The sequence below is a fragment of the Grammomys surdaster genome, unplaced genomic scaffold (assembly GCF_004785775.1).
Source record: "Grammomys surdaster isolate TR1022 unplaced genomic scaffold, NIH_TR_1.0 125832, whole genome shotgun sequence".
NCBI lineage: Eukaryota > Metazoa > Chordata > Mammalia > Rodentia > Muridae > Grammomys > Grammomys surdaster.
In genome coordinates this window covers 1,448,317-1,469,754 of record NW_021620660.1, presented here as the reverse complement: position 1 = coordinate 1,469,754, position 21,438 = coordinate 1,448,317, and the positions used below count along the sequence as shown (strand labels likewise).

The 21,438-nt window shown below is 40.1% G+C and overlaps 1 protein-coding gene across 1 annotated transcript in view; it reads right to left on the bottom strand.

Moving 5' to 3' along the window:
- Positions 1-21,438, bottom strand: part of Fam13a (family with sequence similarity 13 member A) — a 91,874-nt gene that overhangs the window by 67,518 nt on the left and 2,918 nt on the right. The window contains exon 2 of the mRNA XM_028789409.1: positions 6,691-6,732. Within this exon, the coding sequence (XP_028645242.1) occupies positions 6,691-6,732 (42 nt within the window). The remainder of the gene's footprint in view (positions 1-6,690; positions 6,733-21,438) is intronic.

The following is a 21,438-nucleotide window of genomic DNA, read 5'->3' as shown; positions in this document are numbered from 1 at the left end:
TTTCAAATCTATAAGGAATGGATATTATTAGAAACAGAAATTAATGATGGTTGGTAAAGATGGAAAAAATTGAAACTCTAATTTGTGATTATTGCAAATGTAAATTGGTGCTGCTAGTGTGAAAAGCAGTATGGGAATTCTCAAAAAGAAATCCAACAATTCTATATGTAATAGAACTAAAGGTAGGGGTTTGAGCTGGCAGTTTGAACACACATGCTCGCAAGCTGTATTTACAATAGCCAAAGACAGAAGCAGCTTGAGCCAGTGAGTTAGCTCAACTGGTAAAGGCATTTACCACCAAGCCTGATGACCTGACTTCACTCCTTGGGACCTGCCTTCAAAAGCAATGGGCTTCTAACATGCTACAGAGAGGATGAGCCTTGACAAGATTATGCTAAGGGAAATAGAACAGTCACAAAAGGATAAATTCTGCATGGCTCTGTGTGGGTGAGATGCCTACAGCATCATAGATATAAGACAAAGGCAGAATGATGGCTACCAAGGGCTTGAGAGGGAAGTGATGAGAAGTTAATCGTCCATGGGCTAGAATTTAGACTTGTAAGTTCTGAAGAGTTTCTAATGATGGATGGCAGTGACAGGTGTCCAACAACAGAATGTACTTTTAAAAATTACTGAATGTACATTTAAGATGATGGAAATGGATGGGCCAATTTCAATTCATAAATCTTATAATCTTATAAAACATCAAAAATAATTAAAATTGACTTGACTGGTAAATGATATGTTATTTGCATCACACACACACACACAGAGAGAGAGACACACACTGAGAGAGAGAGAGAGAGAGAGAGAGAGAGAGAGAGAGAGAGAAACAGATGAACTCCATAGTTTCCCTTCATCTTAGAAATACTATTCCAGTCAAGTAGAAGGGGAAAAAAAAGATAATTATTTGTGCTCTAAACTGCCCAAACACTTTTGATTTCTCATATGGTTAAAAAATTAAGCATATACTAAATAAACAGTTTGTTTGTTCCCTTCAACAGCCTGTAACAAACAGCCATGAATAAAATATCTGGGGCATACACTTCTGTAAATTATTCCATGATACTCAGCTTGTTCGTTTTGAAACAGGTCTCACTATGTAGCTCTGACTGTCCTGGAACTCCAAGTGTATATCAGGCTGGTCTCAAACTCACAGATATCAGCTTGGTTTTGCCTCTTTAGTGCTCAGATTAAAGGCGTGTACCACCATATCTGGCTGATAGTAAAGAGTTTTAGAAAACATACTTTTGAAAGGCAAAAATCAAACTAATAACAATCGAAATTTAAAATTAAAGAAATATAATGAAAACATTAGAAACATAAAAATTATAGCATAAGTAGTTTAAGAAGGTATTCCCTCTCCTATAAAAAATCTGTCTACAAGTGCTTTTAAAGTTTTCTACATACAAAGATAGGAATAATATGACATAATTTCTAATGTTGCTCTCTTTGTGGTATAGAAAATCAAACCCAGGGCTTTGCCCACTTTTCCATTGAGCAACATATCTAGATATCAGATAAATTTTATATAAGAGCAAAGAAAGATGGTTCACGGTCTCTGTCTTTTATCTGGGGTGTGATGTAGGTAACCCAGGTGATGACAGTCATTGGTGATGTAGGTGAGGCAGGCACAGGGAGTATCAGGAGGTTGTCAAGGCAACAGTCACATGAAGGCACATGAGGGTCCTTGTTGCCTAGGGATGATATCATCGCTGGATTCAGAGGCTGGCTATAAACAGCTTCTGATGCTAACAGATCCCAAACAACTAACTGGGAAATAAATCTATCAAGTAAATTTTCAGGACAATTAGAAGGTGGATAAAACCCTGACCCTAACTTAAGCAAGTCCACATTTACAGATAGTAATTTAGCTTTGTTTTGTATCATGTTAGGATACTAAGAAGAACTGGACCCTTGCTAGAAGACAGGTTTAGTTTTTTTTTTTATCCTAACATGATACAAAACAAAGCTATATTTTTTTTTTTTTTTTTCTCAGGTGCAAACCTGAGAAGCTATGTGGCTGGAAACAGCTCAGTAAGACTGGCTACAGCTTGGGAGACCCTGAAGTGAAGAGCTCACACTTGGATAAAGCACAGGCCACACAGACTGTCCAGAAATTTGTGTGGAACTCAAGAGTAAAATCTGTTGGATAGACACCTAGAGCCTGAAGATGAGTGGGGGCTGAGCACGGGGAAACTAGGAGATGAAAGTAAAGGCTTTGGTTTGGGTGGAAATCAGTCCTAGAAGCCCAAAGCCAGGCTTGTAGACAACTCAGACAAATGGAAACATAAACTAGTCAAAGATCCCAGCCAGATGTGACCGGATGCCAGGAGGAAGAAGGTAGACAACAGCAGGCAGAGGGGCACGGGAGAACATCAAGGGTAAGCTGCTTTGATGTGAATCTGATCAATGGAGGGGGGGTTCCTGTTTTTGGATTCCAGCCTAGAATCTGAAAGAGAACAGAGTATGGACGTGCTTGCCAAGAACGCTCCTGTTCTTCTGTAACATGCAGAGGCATGTGTTTGTTTTGCTTCAGCCTTACCGAAGTTTTGCTTCACTTTCTGTTCCCCTAATTGTTTCAGCAGGGCTGGTTAATCCCAAGGGAGCAATCTGAGGAACAATGACACCTATTATCTGAGCTACTATAGTTGCAGTAAACTTGACACATGGTCTTAGCAGGTGTTGCTCTATAGCTATTATTTCCTTTCCCTTCAAGGAAAGACACCTGGCTCTCTGTTGACTTAGGGCAGGCTGAAGAGGGACTGCAGTGCACACAGAACGGTTACCATAGAAGGTATTTACTTAGACCCAGGGTGGTAACAGTCCTGCTTTATTGCAGAAACATCTGAAGCAAATGAAATGCCCAAGAGAGAAATACAGGGCACAGCCTGACTATGAGGAAAACAGCAAGTCACAGAGGAAGAAATTCTACCTCATGGTGGTGAAGTAAGATGAGGAATGTGGGCCCTTTTTGGTTCTTTGCCTAAACCCAATCCCCTCCTCCATCTAAACTGGATGCTGAGACCTCCATTGGTATGCAGCAGCCTCCTTCCAGGCCCTTCATCCACACTCTTGCTTCACCAGCTGAGCATCAGTGACTAGGTACCTATCTGTGTGATCTGCCTATATGGATCATCTGCTCCCACCTTTGAGAACAGAGGACTGCTTTGTTCTGTCTTCTATCTGTCCTGATCCATTTCATTTCCAATGAAGGCTGACCCCTCCCAGACTGCAACTAGTTGAGTTTTCTGTTCCACTTTATGCTGATCTTCCAGAACAATCCAACTAATGAACAGTTGTTCATCCCTAACCACTTTACCTAGCTTCTTATAGATGGAGCTGCTTGCGCACTGTACATATCTCAGCAGGTATGCCCTATCTGTTGGTTACGTCTGTTATTTTCTTATAAAAAATCAACACCATCAACATATAGTATATAGCATTCAGTACTCAAAATTACTATTTTGGAAAGTAGCAGGTTGCAACTATCAATCCACAAAGTACTACTTTGAATGTAAAGAAATGAGTATAATTTTTTAATCATCTTTAAAAATATCAGTGAGGAATTTATGAGTCTTCCAATGGCTCTGTTTTGGTATTGAATCAAAGGATAGCAAAAATCTAAGTTGCAGATACATGAAAATCTATTGAAAACAGCTAAGCATGTCTCTTCCTAGACACAAAAAATGTGCACTTACTTATAAACTGTTCTTCAGCAGACATATCATATTTCCAGCTCAAAATACCCAGCAGAGATGAATAATAATTGGTAATCACCTTTCTTTCTCCTACTTAAACTCTTTATGCTAGAACAGCAACAAAGTCTATTTGCACATGATTATGTGCAAATAATCATGGGGTGGGCTCCTGTTTCAGTAGCTCCTTCTAGTTTCATATCAAGTGAGAAAGTAAAACAAAGTTAAAACAAACTTGCACCAAACTAATTCTTATATCATTTTTGAGACTATCATACAATGTTACTCAGGGGAAAAAAACCCACTTTTGGAATTTTAATTACAGGTTAAATAATAACTGTTTTTGCTTTCAAGAAACAACAGCTCCACTTACTTTGAACTTTCATTATCTGAAAACAGCGGCTGCTCCTAAGTCTTCCTTCTCAGCTCTGAATGTCGTCTTGTAGCAATACTCATTCTTGAAGATTTATTTGTATTGTATATGTTTGTAATGTCATGGTGTGTGTGTGTGTGTGCGTGAGTGTGTGTGTGTATGTGTGTGTCTCCAAGAAGGTGAGGAGAAGGCATCAGAACTCCTGGTGAGGAAGTTGCAGGAGGTTGTGAGTCCTTTGATGTGGGGGGATGGGAACTGAACTTAGGTCCTCTGGAAGAGCAGCAATGGCTCTTAACTGCTGAGCCATCCCTCTGCATAGTAGTTCTTTATTCCTAATATCTTCACATTTTAGTGTTTATGATCCTAACATTGAATAGAGGAAGCAGCCTGCCTTCAAAGTCCAGTAAATCCACTACGATCTGCCTTTTACTCTCATTTACTTTCTTTCTAAAATTTTTACTTATGATTTATTTTTATTTTATGTGTGTGGATGTTTTGCCTGCACATATATATGTTTCTGTCCTGTACCCGATGTCCTGGTAAGCTAGAAGGAGGTATCTGATCCCCTGGGATTGGAGTACAGACTGTTGGGAACTACCACACAGACTCTAGAATCAGACTCAGGCCCTCTGGAAGAACAGCTGGTGCTCTTAACCATAGAGCTATCTCCCTAGCCCCTTTATTTTTACCTCCAGTCTACCAATCTAGAATTTCCTTTTATATATAATATTAAGGAAATATTATATTCCAGGTAATGAGAGAAAAATTCACAGCTTTATACTGTAAAGACTAGTATATATCTTTGAAGACTTAAGCCCATTTTTTTCCATTTACTTTAAATATAGTAAACAAAAAAATCATTAAATAGTACTTAAAACACAATTTGTTCTCACTCAGAGTTGCAAAATTAAGACAGTCAGAGAAAGGCTTTCAATAGGTGACATGATCCAGTGATTCAATACTGTGCTTTGTGAAGCTTAATTTCCCTTACCAGACAGCAATCGCGTCTTTGATCTTACCACCCATGTTTACATAGTGATCCCAGAGGAACTATGGACTCTGGGATGACACCCTAATGTGCCCACAGTGACTGTACAGTTGAGATTAGCCATGATCAGAATGTGCAGATTCAGTTTGGACAAAACCAGGATTTAAAAACAAAATAGTAGCAACAATAATAACAACAACAACACCAGACTGCTAGGCTATCTCAGCTTGAAACCTGCTATACAATGTATTGAAGGGCTGAACACTGGAGAAAGTAGTCACTTGGCTGTACCTAGAGTTCTGTGACACATTTCTAAACTATCAGTGGTTAAAATAAAGTCTAATTCTAACTCTGTGATGATTGCAAAAAATTAATGTAAATAAATAAGTAAATAAAAAACTGTGTTTTATGTGTCCTCATATTTTCTTTAAAATGTACACTTTAAAATTAAGGCAAGACTAAAATGGGCAACATTTTAGTTTGTGTGGTTGTATGATATTCTATCACAGTGGTTCTTGATGGTTTGTAACCCCTTTGGGGGTGAAATGACGCTTTCACAGGGGTCACCTATCAGATATCCTGTATATCAGATATTTCATTATTCACCATATATATTCCTCAATATATACTTTATACATTATTCATAAAAGTAGTAAAATTAAGGAAAAAGTTCTGAAGTAGCAACAAAGTAATGTTATGGTTGAGTGTCACCATTATATGAAGAACTGTATTAAAGAGTTGCAGCATCAGGAACGTTGGGAACCACTGTTCTAGCGTATTTTAGAGGCCTCTGAAGTGGGAGGGTATTTAGGAAAGAAATGCAGTAAGGAAGACTTGGTTGTAGATTTTAGTCAGGTGGCTCAAACATAAAATGTAAAACATCCCAAGGACATGTCAGGTGCTCAGTCACTGGTGACGTTACCTAACTTCTGTCCTGAATTCTGTTAACTTGACCTGTTGCTACTATTAGTTGTTATTCTGGACTTGTAAATGTTAAAAACAATCCTGAGCTCCAGCAGCTTGCAAATATTTAGTTGATTGACTACTACCCAGAAAATGAGCTAACATAAAACAAAGCCTTTTCAGGGTCCTGGGGACTAAACACACACACACACACACACACACACACACACTAGATTTCTGTATTTGTGCCTGTGGTACCTAGACCTAGCCCAGGGCCTGGTGTATAACAACAACATTCTCCAGCTGGGTTTCATGCCTGGCTCTAGGTTTTAAAATTTAGGTTCCTACATTAGCATTGGGCACTTTTGAGAGTTAAATTCTAAATTTAAAATAACGTTTTCTCATTTTAGTCTTTCAATTGTATTAAATACTAAAACAATACCCCCAGGACCACATAAAACCAAATGTGGTGGTGTATGCTTGTAATCTTGACACTTCAGAGGTAAAAGTAGGAGAATCAAAAGTTCAAGGGTATCTTGAGCTGCATAGCAAACTGCAGAACATATAAAGCTGTCGGAAAAAAGGAAAGAAAAAAAAGAAAGGAAAAGAAAAAATGAAAAGTAAAGAAAGGAAAATAAAATAAAATGGGCAAATAAACCCAAAGGAATCTTAACTTCTATGTTTTATAGCAGATCAAAATACGACACAATTAGTCAATAAATAAATACCTCAGATAAAAAGGCGATAAAGGTCTTTCATCTTCTTGTGAGCTAAAAGGAAAAACATGTGAATTAATATAATTTCTATTAATGCAACATCTATATTTTACTAAAACTCTGTTCTGCCTGTCACAAGTTGTGACATATTACTGCCGATATTGTATTAGACTCAAGTTAACAAAACCCTCCAGCCAACATCAATTACTTCTTCAAAGAAGCCAGGTCATCAGATGTATTCTCAGATAAGCCTAACACTAAAGTAATTTATATCACACTTCAAGAAGCAGCTTTTTACTATATTTCCCCTCAAGTCTAACTAGATACTCATATTACACACAACCCTTACAAATGATTGCAGACAATTACTTTTGCAAAGTTAATTGTAAACATAAGATAATGATGACATACTTCTGTTAAGTGTGGGATACTTCAAGAGTGATTTCCTGGACGTGAAAAGCACATTCCCCTGAGGCAAATCTTGTGGGTTACTCTACCAGGGATTGTGGGATGGTAAACCATGCCAGAAAGCTTGATGGGCAGAGTGGGTTGAGACCCTGGAAACTCATGGGTGCACACCTGAGATGGTCAGCACCTCCCTGCTCCCTGCCAAATTCCTGAGCATGTACCACACTTCCCACATAAGGAAACATGACCTGTGGTCATGTAGGCCCAGAACAGAGTTCTCCATGCTAATGAGGTACCAAGAGGCTCTGAGGCCAATAAGCTTCCCTTCTCAGACGTTCTTCCCTGCAAAAGGTATTTAATCTTGGGTCCACCTTGAGAAGTTGTTATCGTGCGCATCCATTTTCCAGGATGAACAACCAATAAACAGTTTTGAACCAAAGACTGTCTCGTTCACTGAGAGTGGGGAACATGGAGCAGGCCTTCACCTACAGAGCTACTGCCTAAATCTCCCATAGAAGGCCATCTTTGCTCCCAACCCTAACCACCAAACTAAGGGCCTTCAGTGATGAGCAAAGCCAGAGCTCCCTTTCCCTTCCCCCAGCCTGTACCCCACCCCCAGCCACTCCCCCCAACCCCACATCCCTGCCTGGGCTAGGGCCCAACTCTCCTTTCAATTCTTCAAGACTCAGAGGAGCATGAATTTCCAGGAGTTTGGGAGCACCTCATCCCAGCCTCGTAGAGGGCCTGTGGACCCCACAACATTTCATTCTTGAACAGCAACCGGGAGCCCAGAAGCCAGGGAATAGCAGCTTCAGCTTTCTCAGAAAGAATGCTTTCCCACCCCAGCCAAGTGTCTCAGAGCTTCCCGGAAGCCCAGCACTGGCCCTGTGGCTGTATGGGATAAGCACAGTCAAATTCCCTGAGTTTTGCCTCCCCAGCAGGCATGCCCAGTGGTAGGATGGAACTCAGATCCACAAGTATAACCTGATATGGATAACAGGAGAGGATATAATTACAACACAGTTCAAGTGTCTCAGACAAAATGGAAATAATAGGAAGCTTAACGTAAAAGTATTTAACTTTTAAATGGGAAATACATGCTAAAATTTTCTTTAACATGCTTGTCTTCTAATAAACCACCTTTACTTATAAAAGCACAAAATGAGTTTCTCCTGCTAACTTGCTTTCTTAAGCATAAATCATGAAAATGGAAATGTTGGATTCAGGTGGCAATATTAAACTGGAAATAAACAATATCTTACTTCAGTGACATAATCTCTCACATACACACTTGTCTCCCCCCCAAACACACACAGAGACACACACATACGTACACGTACACGTACACGTACACATACACTGTCTGTCTGTCTTTCACACATGCACACAAACTCAAACTCACACATTGTCCTAAGAGTTGAAAAATGTTACATTCTAACTAGACTTGGGTAGGTACAATTTGACACACTCTTTTCCAATCTCCTATGATTTTTGGTTTGCAGTTTTAATCTTGCTTGAGTGTTCTCTTGCCTATGTTGTCAATACCTACTGTTCGTAGCATCTTTGTGTTTTATGTGCACATGCATACATAGACACAGGCATAAATTGGTTATGCCAATTCTTCCCATATGAGGGGTGATGTATCACTTTATTGTAGACTAAGGTAGATGAGTTAGCGGTAAAGCTGGTACCATTCAGCTAACAGTTAAGAGTTAGAGGTGACCACTTCTGAGAAATATTCAGGTTGGCTGGGATGAAGCTAGCTGAAGCAATGGTTCTATAGGGAGCAACTACTTTAAGCTAACCTCACACAAGAAATTTACATGTTTGGCTTCAAAATAGTCCTAGAATATACTTGACAAAACAATTGGGCTTGTTCTCTAATCAAGGGCTCTATATCAGGGAGACATCATGGCTAACACTGTGCCAAGAAAGCCACCCATATAACCCTGCAGTGCTTTTATGTTACAGGAGGGGAATACTGCCTTGTGCTGTGAAGGGAGGCTGTTAACACTAACATAAAACAACTTACAGTGAATTGACATGCTTAGAATATCTGTTTGGATTTTTTTAAGTGCTAAAGGTTTACAGGTATGTAGAACCTCCTGATGATATTTTATGACATGGTTATCTACAAAGTTTACATGAGAATTATGCATTGGAGCTAAAATATCAAACACAGAAAAACTCAATTTTAAGTAAGTTTATGATTTGGTTTTGAGTCACATTCATAGCTGTGCTGGGCCATGCTGCCAGATAGTACAGGGCTCTGAACAAAGATGTCTTCCTGTGTCTTCCACTATTGTTTTTGTAGATAGGTGAGCACTACACTACTTTGTAGCAAACAGAAGCAGTCCTCCTCCTCCTCCCCCCTCCTCCTCTTTCCCCTCCTCCTCCTTCTGTTTCTTCCCCTCCTCCTCCTCCCCTCCCCCTCCTCCTCCTCTCCCTCCCCCTCCTCTTCCTTCCCCTTCTCCTCTCTCTCTTTCTCCTCCTCATCCTTCCCCCTGTACATGCCTCCCACACAAATGCAATGAACTACTTATTACCTTTGGATCCTCATAGAGACTCTCACTTTATTTACTCTCATTTATCCAAAAAAGTATGCTCAAAATAGGAACATAACTCATCCAGGCAATGATGAGAGCAGAAGACGGAAACTGATCAGGTAGGGAAGAGACCCCAAAGCAGGAGTGCAGAGACTGTCCTTGGTGGGTGCTGAGGATGCTAGTTCTTGGCTCCTTGTTGTCTTTGTCTCTTGGTTGGAAGCTGTATGTGAGATGTGACTGGAACTGGACAGAAGCACTGGACACCTCATAGCTGGGCCATCCAGACTGACTAGCTCATTGTCTCCCTATGGTTCAGCCCAGTGTCTACCACAGGTTCTTTAAAAATGTCCCCAGAACTAGCAGCTTGATGATGTCCCATGCTCAGAGACCCTTCCTGCTTATAGGAACTCTACATTCACTTTCTCTTAAGTTCCTATTATGAATCTATAAAAACTTCTTTCTAAAACTTACCTTCAATGGTTCTTGAAATTCATTCTCTGAAGTCTCTAGACAAGAACATGAAAGCCACTGGCCTTGGGCCACTTAGGTGGTCAGTCTGATTTTTAGAGTCCTGACCTTTCAGAAAGACCTTGCTGTTCTCTAGGGCACCCCAATGTTACTGTATCACTAACTAGTCAGTGATGAGTACAATTTATTTTTATACCCTACCCTGTCTTGGTCCTGAATTGCCTTCTTACTGATTTTAATTATCAAAATAGTTTGTCATGGGCCAGGGATGTGGTTTGGATGCTTGAATGTCTGCCTGGAACTGGGATTAAAGGTGTCGGCCGTTATGCCAGTTCAAGAATGTCTCTTGATGGGAACACAGGTTTAGATCATAAGCAAACATCATTTTTAGGCTGTGTTGGCACAAAGTAAATTCATCAATGAGGCATGAAGTGAGAAACTACAAATCATAACTCTGTCATTTTGATCAACTTTAAGAAAAAAACCCACAGAAATTAAAATAAAGTGAATTAGACATTATGGATCATTAGTATACACCAGAATACAATCCATGTATGGAAAAACAAAATATGAAAAGAAAATGAAGGTAAATAAATCAAATTGATTAAATAATGGACATACTTCTTCCTTTTCATTTTTTAGAAGTGCCTTTGCCTGGGGCATAGCTATATGATTTTTGATAAAGTCATGCATCTGAAACAACTAAATCAAAGATTTTAAATTATTCAAATCAGTTAACTTTGAAGAATAATCAGGTACTCTGATTTCAGAAGCCACTCTAAGTCAAAAATCACCAAGGACAGTGCTTTTTAATAGCACCAAGAAAATGAACTATTTCACAAAATTTACAGTTCAGAATGGGAAACATTCTAAAGATCATTATTTCTATACAATTGCCAAAACAAATCCATTTTCGTCCCTGGCTCCCCATTACTTAGATAGATTCCTGACTGATGTTCATTTTCTGATAATCTTAGTCATGTCCAAAGACACTGAATGACTTCACTTAAATTCTAAATTAAGTATAATCCTTTGCCTGGATTCTAAACTTAGAATTCTGATTCACTTTTAAGTTTGAAAAACAAGCACATGCGCCACTGTGGATGAAGAAGAGAGTGGGGCTGTGAGGTTGTGCAGTGACAAACTAACAGCTTGGGATTCTTTCTTTCTTTTTTTGCTATTCCTGTAACACAAGGAGATGCTTGAGGTGTATAGTCTCTCTTAAAACAACTGCTGTGGGAAGAATGTTTAGCACAGACCCCAAAAGTGAACATCTAAGAGTTACAACTGAAGTGGCAATAGCTTAGACATCAGGGTTTTAGTGGACTCTTCTGGACTCACTTAATACGGCCAGCATTGATAAATCATATACATAAATGGCACCTACCCTTGGAATCCTTTCATGAGCTTTGGAATCACGCAGTGCCTATCCAGATCACTAGACAACAAGCTAACTAGAAACAGAAAAAGCATGGTGTTTTACGTGGGAAACAAACAAACCAAAACCAAACCAACCAAACAAATAAACAAGCCAAACCAAAACCCAAAATCTGTTGGGAGAATTCCCAGAATAGGGTATTCAGATGCATTTTCAAACTGTTGTCCCATTCTATGTCAAAATTGAATGTTAATATAAGCAATCCAATTTATTCTACTTTCTAATCCCTTAAAGTGGCTGATTACCAAAATTAACATAATTTACATAGTCATCTTCACTCTTTAAATGTAGTTTCAATTAAGTTAAGACAGGAGATTTTTAAAGTCTTTCTTGGATATTGAAAATACAGAAAATGGTAATATTTGGGTTCTATTCTTTCTAGAAACGAGGAAAACCATTTGTGAAGACTTAAAGAAAAAGGACGCAGGTGGAAGAGGAACCAAGCCACAAGTGAAAAACAGAGTGCTAAGCAAATCTTTCAGGAACTCAGATTTTCCCTGAGACTCCCCACTGCACAAAGTGCTACTCGGAGAAGTTTTCTTTGAGAACAGGAAGGAAGTGGTGCTAGCTTCCTCTCTGTCCTCTTATGAAGTGCTGTGCTTACTTGAGTGGCCTCTGTTTGTCCTTGCTTAGGCACTGACCACAGGGCATGACAACCGGGAGTCGAGGTAGCCAGTGTTGTTCTACTGTTTAGATTTTGAGGTTGATCCCACTCAAGAACAAACAATACAAAAGCACACACAAGTCCATATGCTTTTTGGAAAATGAATGTAAAAGTTTACACGCAGTTTGTTGCTAAAATGTTGGTGGCTGTAATTTGGGGAGCTATTTACAATTCTGTCTTATAAGCCCAAGCAGCAGCTTTACAGTGTTCTGCCTGTGTTTGTTACTAAGAATACAACACACAGCACATAGAAACATAAATTACCTTCTTCCAAGGAGAAATGGCTTTCTCTGACCAAGGAAGAAGTGCAAATATGAGAGAGCTTAACCAATGCTGCTGGATGGTGTTATCTGTCTAGCAAAATGGAGAGACAAATACTTTCCAAGATTTAAGATTATTTTTTTATTCCAATAACATAGGAAAGCATTTCTACTTTTCCTTCTCTTCCTCCTTTTTCTTTTTTCTCCTCATTGTCATCTATTTCCTCCTCTTCCTTTCCCCTCATCCTTCTCCCTGCCTTCCCCTCTGATGTCCATCTGAACCTAGAGACTGGGTTCCTGACCTCAGCAAGCACTCTGCCAGTTAGCTAAGCCCCAGGGATAGCTACCATTTTCTTTATTGTGGGTGGAAATCTGAATCTCTCTCTCTCTCTCTCTCTCTCTCTCTCTCTCTCTCTCTCTCTGTGTGTGTGTGTGTGTGTGTATAATTCACTACTTGGAAAATACACACAGAAGCCCAACACCCCTGAACTTCAGTATGTGACCATGTGTTGAAATTGGGACTTTAGAAATCAATCAAGTTGAAATATAGTCATTAAGCCTTGAGTCAGCATGCCTGTGTCATTATGGAAAAAGGAAAACATGAATGGAGACATGAAAACACTTGGAAACACAATGTGTAAAGTTTTTCTTGCAGTAACGGAAAAGGAGCCTAGTATATGCACCACTGCCTTGCTTCTCCAGAATGGCCAGCAAACACAGGTCTACAGATTTTTCGGACTCCAGGACAATCCCCTTCTGCCTTTCTAAGTTTCTGCTGGCTGTGATACTTAGTTCATCAGTCCTCATAAACCTATACACCAACTAAAATGCTTGTTATTTTTGTTTGCTTGTTTTCAAATTCTTCTTAATTTGAACATGCCGAACTTTGCACAAAGGTAATCGAGGAAAGACAAGGTAAGCTCTGCCCCCACCCCACCCCCACCGTCAACCCCCCGGGATTGCACAGACACTGGATTTCTTTTCCAAGCATATACTTAAGACCCCATCAAGGTGCTCACTCTACTGAACTACCTTCACATGTTTCCTACATTACATATTCACATATATGCACTGGCACAAATGTCATCAAGTTGTCATTGCTTTCCCTGGATATGTTCCATTTTGATGTGCTGTAAAGTAGTCGTGCAAATATAAAATGGAAGTATGCAAAGTGAGCATCCTAATCTGTTAACTGGCCTTATGAATGTCATCGGGTTATGGCTGAAAGTATAGAAATAAAGTTCTGAAATGCTGCGATCTCTTGTATACTGTGTGACCCGAAAACACTTGGAAACATGGTGTGTAAAGTTTTTCCTGTAGTGTGCACACTAAGAGAAGGCTCCTGTATTAAGATCTTCTCATAAAGAAAGTCCCCTTCCTTGTCAACCCCTCAGCCAGAACCATCCTGAGCCAAGAAACAAAGCAGCATTTGTTGACTGACTGAGGAGAAGTGTAGAAAAGTGGTCCAAATATGCCCAGTGGTAGATATAATGCCATAGTTCTGGATGGCCATGGGAACAGACAGAATGACTCCAAGTCTCTTGGTAGCCTTACCTGACTACATGCGAGACCGTTAGAACATGACTCAGAAGCGTGTGGAGGAGGCCTTTCTAGATGGTTCTTAGGAACTTCTTAATCAATGACTGCAATACTGTCAATAACCTGTACTGTCTTCTGTAATCAGGCTAGAAATGTGGCTCAGTTGGTAGAGTGGTTGCCTAGCATGTACAAAGCTTGGGGTTCAGTCCCCAGACTAGAATATAGCCATGGGTGACAGACAGCACATGCCTGCAATTCCATCTCTAAGGGACATGTAGTCAGGATCAGCAGCTCAAGACTTTTCTGTATAAGAAGTCTGAGGGCAGCTTGGGCAGTAGGAGACATATTAACAAAAAAATCAAAGAACTGTTTATTACTTCTATAAGGAACTAAGCATCGTCTCATTCTGTTCCAGTTCTATTCCATTCCCACACAATCTGTTCAGCTCTGGTTGTCTGTTTACCAGCTTGCAATGTCTACGGAGTTGAGCGGGTTGAGGGTAGCTTCATGTGACAGGAAAGGAGTGGAACTCTATCCAGGAGCAGGGACGTAGAAGTCTCTTTTCCATTTCCTTTGCATCTCTCCTTCCAGTCAGAAGGTGGAAAGTAAACCCAGCCCCCTGCTAACTGGGTTGGCTGTTTTCTCCCAGGAGCTTGCCCTAAGACTGGCTTACAAGCCAGAACACAACAGGACTCTCACTCTTGGTACAGTCTTTAGATTGCATTAACAAGCCAAATGTTCTTTTGAAAGTTTATCTTTCCCACTCTTTGCTCAGTCACTAAGCTTCATGCACACATTCCTCCTCCAAAAGCCTCTCCATGTCTATTGCTTCGGCAGGTCCAGTTTCCCAGGACTCTTCTATAGTGCACTACTGAGCCCCTGCTGTCCATGCTAATTCACCCCAGCCTTTTCTGCTTCCCTCTGCATTTGAGTAAGATAAAAAAGCTGAAGCCTGGCAGATCCAATCCTCCCACTTCAGCTCTCTGTGCTTCTGGAGAAAGACTGCTGTCACAGAACTTTGTAACCTTCTCCTTTTGTACACACTATTCCTCCTTCCCACTCCACACCTCTCTCTGCTTAGTGAATATTTTGAGTTTTATCTCAATCTGGGAAGGCTTTGCCAGGACCCTGGAAGGGAGCTGCTTCTTCACTTCCAGGTTCCCAGACACTGCTCACAGCTTCACGACAGTGCACAGTGGTGTAAGTCGGTTCTCAAGTTTGTCTCACCATGGGGATGTGTCTTTATCTGGGTGCTCCAGCACCTAGCCAGGTACCTAGTCTACTGCATGTATCATCAAGATTTTGCCAACTGTTCAGACAAAGCTTTTGTTAAATATTTTTAAGAGACACACTGCTTATCATTTGTGAGATCAATTTAGACAATTAGAACACCCCCAGGAATCTGTAGGTTGACTACTTTAAATGGTCTCGCCCTTTTCTTTGCAAAAGTTAGTGGAATTGAACTATATTCTAGTTTCCTTACATCCTTACTTAGGAAAAAAAATAGTGTCTTTTCTCCAACTGCACAATTAGAGGCAGGAGTTCGGTTACTACACCTGTAACATAAACATTTCATGTAGAGTATGGAGAATCCAGAACAGGGTATATTCAGGCGAGGTGATATTTGAATATGGCCTCACCAGTGTTTGTTCTGGCTTGAGAACAGGAAAAGAAAACGATTTCACTTTACTGAAAATCCAAAGGTTATTTGAACTTAAAGAAATTCTTAGATTATTTCAAAGTGATTTTCAATGCAGCTAGAAGATCTTATGTGCCATTGAGGCCTTGTCCAGGAGTGTGATGGCTACTGTCCTTCTGTAGTAACAATACAAAGAGCCCCTCAGTGAGGCAGTTAGCTAGAGTATAAAACCCAGTAGCAGCTTTATCATCAACAGCTGAGCTTAGTTGATAGGCAAGTATTTTGGAACATTAGTTATTAAGTTAAAATATATTCAACTCTAGTCACTGAAACAAAACAGTAGGTAGATATTTTCAGAGAGAAGACAGAAAGAGTAAGTTCTTCCAATATTTACTATTAGTACAAAACTTCAATGACTTGTTAACAGAGTTTTAATAGGTATATAATCTCCCCAAATCTACATGTGGAAGTTTTGGAGGTGACGGTAGATGTGCAGAAGGGCCTGCCAATCACTCTCTCACTGTCACTCCCACTCATCCCTCACCCCTTCACTGCTCCTCCCGGGAGCGCTGCCCAGGTAACTTGAAGCACTGCTGTGATTCTGTACTATGCTTAACTGATGAGCAGCACAGGGGAATAAGTGTGAGCCCCACACTGTCTTGCACAGGCACTCATTTTGAAAGACCACTATTTGTTAGAACCACTGACAACTACCAAAGATGCACAGGCTACTAAGGTATAATGGCAAGCCTCACAAAATCCAGACAGGGAGAGGCAATCACTGCTGACTTAAGGCTCATCAGAGGCCAGGCTTTTGGGCCGAGAGTTTGCACGCATTGTCTCCTTCACTCCTCAGGCATCCTCAAAGAAAAGTATTAGCAATCAGACTCAAATCAATCAGGGTCAAATGATATAAACACAACCGAGGAAGGCCAATAAGCTGCGGATAGCTCAGATGCTGTTTGTCCTTGCAGTCTGTCTCTAACCCTTGGTCTCTGGAGCACTGTGCACCCTGGTGGGTTTGGTGGGACTTGTGATGCAAGCCACGCTGAATTCCAATGGCCATTTGGCATTAGAGGGGGAAAGAGGGTGGACAGAGGAGAACTAGTCACGTGGTGGAAAGATAATGGGCTTCGGAGGCTGCAGGAAGCAAACGGGAAGCAACGTGGTGCTGAGGGGAACAGCACTGTAAGCAGCAGTGGCCTGGGAGAGTGGCTCCAGACACCAATGGGAAAGGAGCAGCTGAGTTTTTGTTAAGTGAAGGAGATGAAAGTGATTAAAAGTCGCTTAGAAAAACACCACAGTGTGTGAGTGTCTGCACAGTGTGTAAGGGTGTGAGCAGTGTGTTCTGGCCGGAGTCTGGTTCCTAAATTGGTTTCAGGGTTCATTTTCAGCTTGACGTTACAGTAACTTTTTTGAGTCCCCGTTTTGCTCACTGTCTTCGCAAAGCCATTTGTCCTTTGCATTAGCTCCATTCATTCCAAGTGATGTGACCAAGGCTATCCAGCCCTTCATGTTAGTTCTTGGTAAAGTTGTTTTCTGAGTTTTAGTCTTTATTTCTATTTTATGCTTTCCGAAGCCCAGGCCTTAGGAGTGTTCACTCTCAACTCTTAGCCCCTACCACTCTCTATTCCTATTTAATCACATAGGTGCTCCAACTTAAAAACAAAACAACAAACAAACAAACCGTATAAGGATTCCACTTACCTTTTTAACTACAGTTAACTAGGCCTACTCTCTCCATTAACACATCCTTTTCAAGCTGAGCCTTAAACAATTTGTGTTTGGGAGGATTTGTGTGAGATTATTTGATCTTAAAACATGCCGAGAAATGGTTGTTTTTATTCCTGGGATACAGTATTCGCTGGTTTGGCAAGGATAATTATAAATCTGTTGTCGGTGAAGGAAACCAAACTGGGTTTAGAGTGCAATCTCAAGGTGACAATGTTGGATTTGGAAGAAATATTAAATGTGAAGACATACAGGCAAATCTGTACCAGAAAAACAACAAACAAACAAACAAACAAACAAACAGAAAACCCAGATAGCTCAAGAGAGTCACTCAGAACTTTTAAAGTGTATGAATGTATACTTGGTCCCAGTAAAGCTCATCTGCCATCTTTATACATCCAATGAATGCTGCAATCTTCTCCAGTGAATCCCTACCAGGTTGTGCACTCTAAAACCACTTCATACAGTTTGGAATTAGGAGGCCCGTTTTGTGATAATAGTGAAGTCTGACTGAAACCCAGCTCCTAAGACTTCGCTGGTCTGTAGCTCATTATTCATGCTGATGAAGAGTTTCTCCCAATACAAAGCAGTGCTCCTGTACTAGGAATAAGAGTATCTAAGTGTGCCCCACACCCATTAGCTCTTTTGAACAAGTCTTCATGTTAAAACACTACAAGGTAGAAATAATTCCAGATGGCTGTCTATAAAACAAGCTCACTCATTATTGTCTCATGGCATAGAAAGAACTAGAAGAAAACTTCAAATTTGATAGACATATAAAATAGTGCTTTTGTTTTTCCTAAATCAACAGTTATAATAGTTATAGGAAATGAGCTGAAAACTGCTTCCTTGTTGCTCAGGGGAAATATTGGAGTATTGTAATAGAGATAACCTTCCAAATGTTTTTCCTTTGTACTATATGTGCATATAATAATTAACTGAATACATTATTTGCAATATTTTGGTATAAGAATATTTCTATCATTTGTAATGGAAACCCTATGGAATTATGTGGAGAACAGTGTTCTGATGTTTCCACTAATATTGCCTATGGTCTTCAGTTCAAGTGTATAACAATGAGCATGACACAGGGAGTCATCTATGACCACAGAGTTAATTTCAGTGCAGTGTCTATCTCACAGATCTGGATGCAAGCTTCTGGGAACAGGGTGAGCAGGTCACTTCCCTTTATTGCTTAATGGGTTTTCTCTTTTGGGTAACAATGTCTTCTCCTTAACTCTGCTGTTAATCCCCTGTACACCATGATGATCAGTTTTGTATATAAATGGTTTTTATTTACATATCTGGGTAGGGATTTTGTATATGTTTTTATGTCCTTGTCTAGGCAACTATTTTGTTTCCATGAGTCTGAATTTAGCCACAGGGGAAATAAAAGAGATTTTGAAAAGCCCTTAGGATCCCTTTGATTCTAAAGTAGAGACCATATTTTCACAATTCTCCAAAGTTACTCCTGCATATAAGTAAAATTCATTATACAAATATACGAAACTGTCAAATAGTAAAAAAACAAAAAAAAAACCAAATTAAGTATTTAAACATTAAGAAAAAAAGGAGGAAAGGTCCATGAACTACAGGATGGATTACCAAAATTTTATATATCTATAAATCCGAATAATATTCAGCTATAAAAAGGAAGTAACAATTGGTACTTATCATACATAATGTGAATGAAGTTTTAAAACACCAAAGGGAAAGAAGCCAGTAAGACGATGCTACATGTGATGTAGCCATACCCTTCTGTTTATGTACCAGAGAAGAGAGGTCCACAGAAACAAGGGTATGAGAGGGCACCTAGCAAGGAGATGAGGCTGAAAGCTAAACAGTGGCTCTCTTTCTAGGTGATGAAAATGTCCACAGTTGATGCACAATTCTACGAATATGCTGAAAGCTATTGAATCACATGCTATAAATGGGTAAAATGTGTGATATGCAAGTGTTATATCAATAAATCTGACTGAAAGTTATTTTTAGTTCCTTTAAATTTTTTTCTAGTTCTTCTTAAGGAAAGACTAGTAGTTCATTAAGAAATTTCCATATAATACAGACTATTGGCTGTTGATTCTCATTGCCACATGCAAATACATGTGCGCAGGAATGAAACCGGTGAAAAGCTTTTGTGTTCCAAGGAATTTAGTTTGATGTTGTGTATGTGTGCCAGAGAAAGACAGATACAGAGATAGAGAGAGACAGAGAGGAGAGACACAGAAAGAAAGAAAGGAGACACAGAGACAGAGACAGAGAGAGGCTGACTGTGAGGGTGTGCATGAATGAGGAAGTCGTAGTAATGACTCACCATGCGTCATCAGAAAGCAACAGTGCTCTCTGTCTTACTGCTTTGAGACAGAGTTTCTCACTGATCCTGTAGGTGGTTGTTTTCAGTTGAGCTGGTTGGCCATCAAGGTCTCAGAATTTGCCAGGCTTTGTTACCCAGTGCTTTAGTGACATGCACACATAGCTATGCCCTGCTTTAAACACACGTGCTGAGGCTCCTGACTCAGGGCCTTGTACTTGCACAATCCCGAGCACTAAACACTGAGTACCTCCACCTTCTCAGCATGCCCTGAAACAAAACATCCTTGCTTTAGGAAACTGTTTTGTTTTTGAGAAAGAGTCAAAAAAAAATCTCACTATTATCTCTGTCTGTCCTGGAGCTCACTGTGCAGAGTAGGGTGGCCTTGAACTCACAGAGACACTCCTGTCTCTACCTCCCAAGTGTTGGAATTAAAGGTATGTACCACTATGTCTGGTCAAATTATTTTCTTTCCATGAGTAATTGGCAAACATTTCTGCTCTATGGAAGTCACCACACAGTGAGAATAAAGGCCACAGAGGTCTGTTTTTCTTTCAGGTTTGTTACTATCAAATACAGGCTATATCATCAATAAAGAATTAATTCAGATATACAATCCGTCCAGGTCTGAAGTGAGGTAGCTTTTATCTCCTTATATCATGCTGGCAGGCAGGGCAGTGATACCAGGCAAGTTAGGCGGTACCTCCACAAGCAGCAGGGGGCTCTCTAACACCACACACCAGCCCAGGAGCAGGTGCCATGTGACTTAGATTTTTACCACTGAACTCAAATGTCATCCCATTGTTGATGTCAATGTGCTTGCTGAAGGATACTCTTAAGACCCACATTTACAGGCCAGATATGTTCCACCAATAGGAAGTTTCAGCAAAATTTTAAATGTTGAATCATTAGTACATGCTAATTAATTATGTTGCTTTAAGTCTTCTTTGAAGTCCACTGAAACTTGGATTTCTTATGTGCTTCATCCTTGGAAAACTAATATTCAAGCTATTACCATGTTCTGGATGAAATTAAAAAGAGGCTTCCATAGACGTTATGAACCTCTGCTTCTCACTTAGTAAATCAGCACAGGCCCGTACTTGATGTTTACCAGAGCATCAAGATGCCTGTGCAGTTCAAAGAGGAAGCTAAATCCCTAGCACTCATGGTATTCCACATCACCCTTGGTGGGGATAAACTGATTTACTCCAAGTCAAAGTATTGCTCTCAAGGCTGATTTTGTCAAGGTCTCCATAAAGCCTTTATATCTGGGCCTGCTATCGTGTGTCTCTCAGGAAGTATCTCTGTAGAGATCCATACCTACTTGATGCAGGGAAAGCAACACCAATAGCAGGTGAATCACTCAAAGAGCTGGGCTGTCAGCTGACCTGGGATCCGATAAAAACGAAACCACATTAGTCACCAAAGGTGAAAAATCTTACTTTCTTTTCAATCCTCAACGCAGTTCTTCGTCTTAATTACTCCTTTCATATCTCTTACTTCAGGGATCCTTACAGACAAGGAAGAACATGAAGTATGTTGTTTCATCATGATCTATAAGAATGCTGTAAATATTTTAGAGTCTTTAAACATAACTAGGGAAGAGGTTGCAGAGGATTGGAGTTCAGTTATCTGCTCCTAATCACGTGTAACTCCAGCCCCAGGGGATCTAATGCCTTTATTTTTTTTTTTTGACCTCCAAAGGTACATGCATACTTCTGTCCCACACAATTAAAATATAAATAAAAATCTTTAA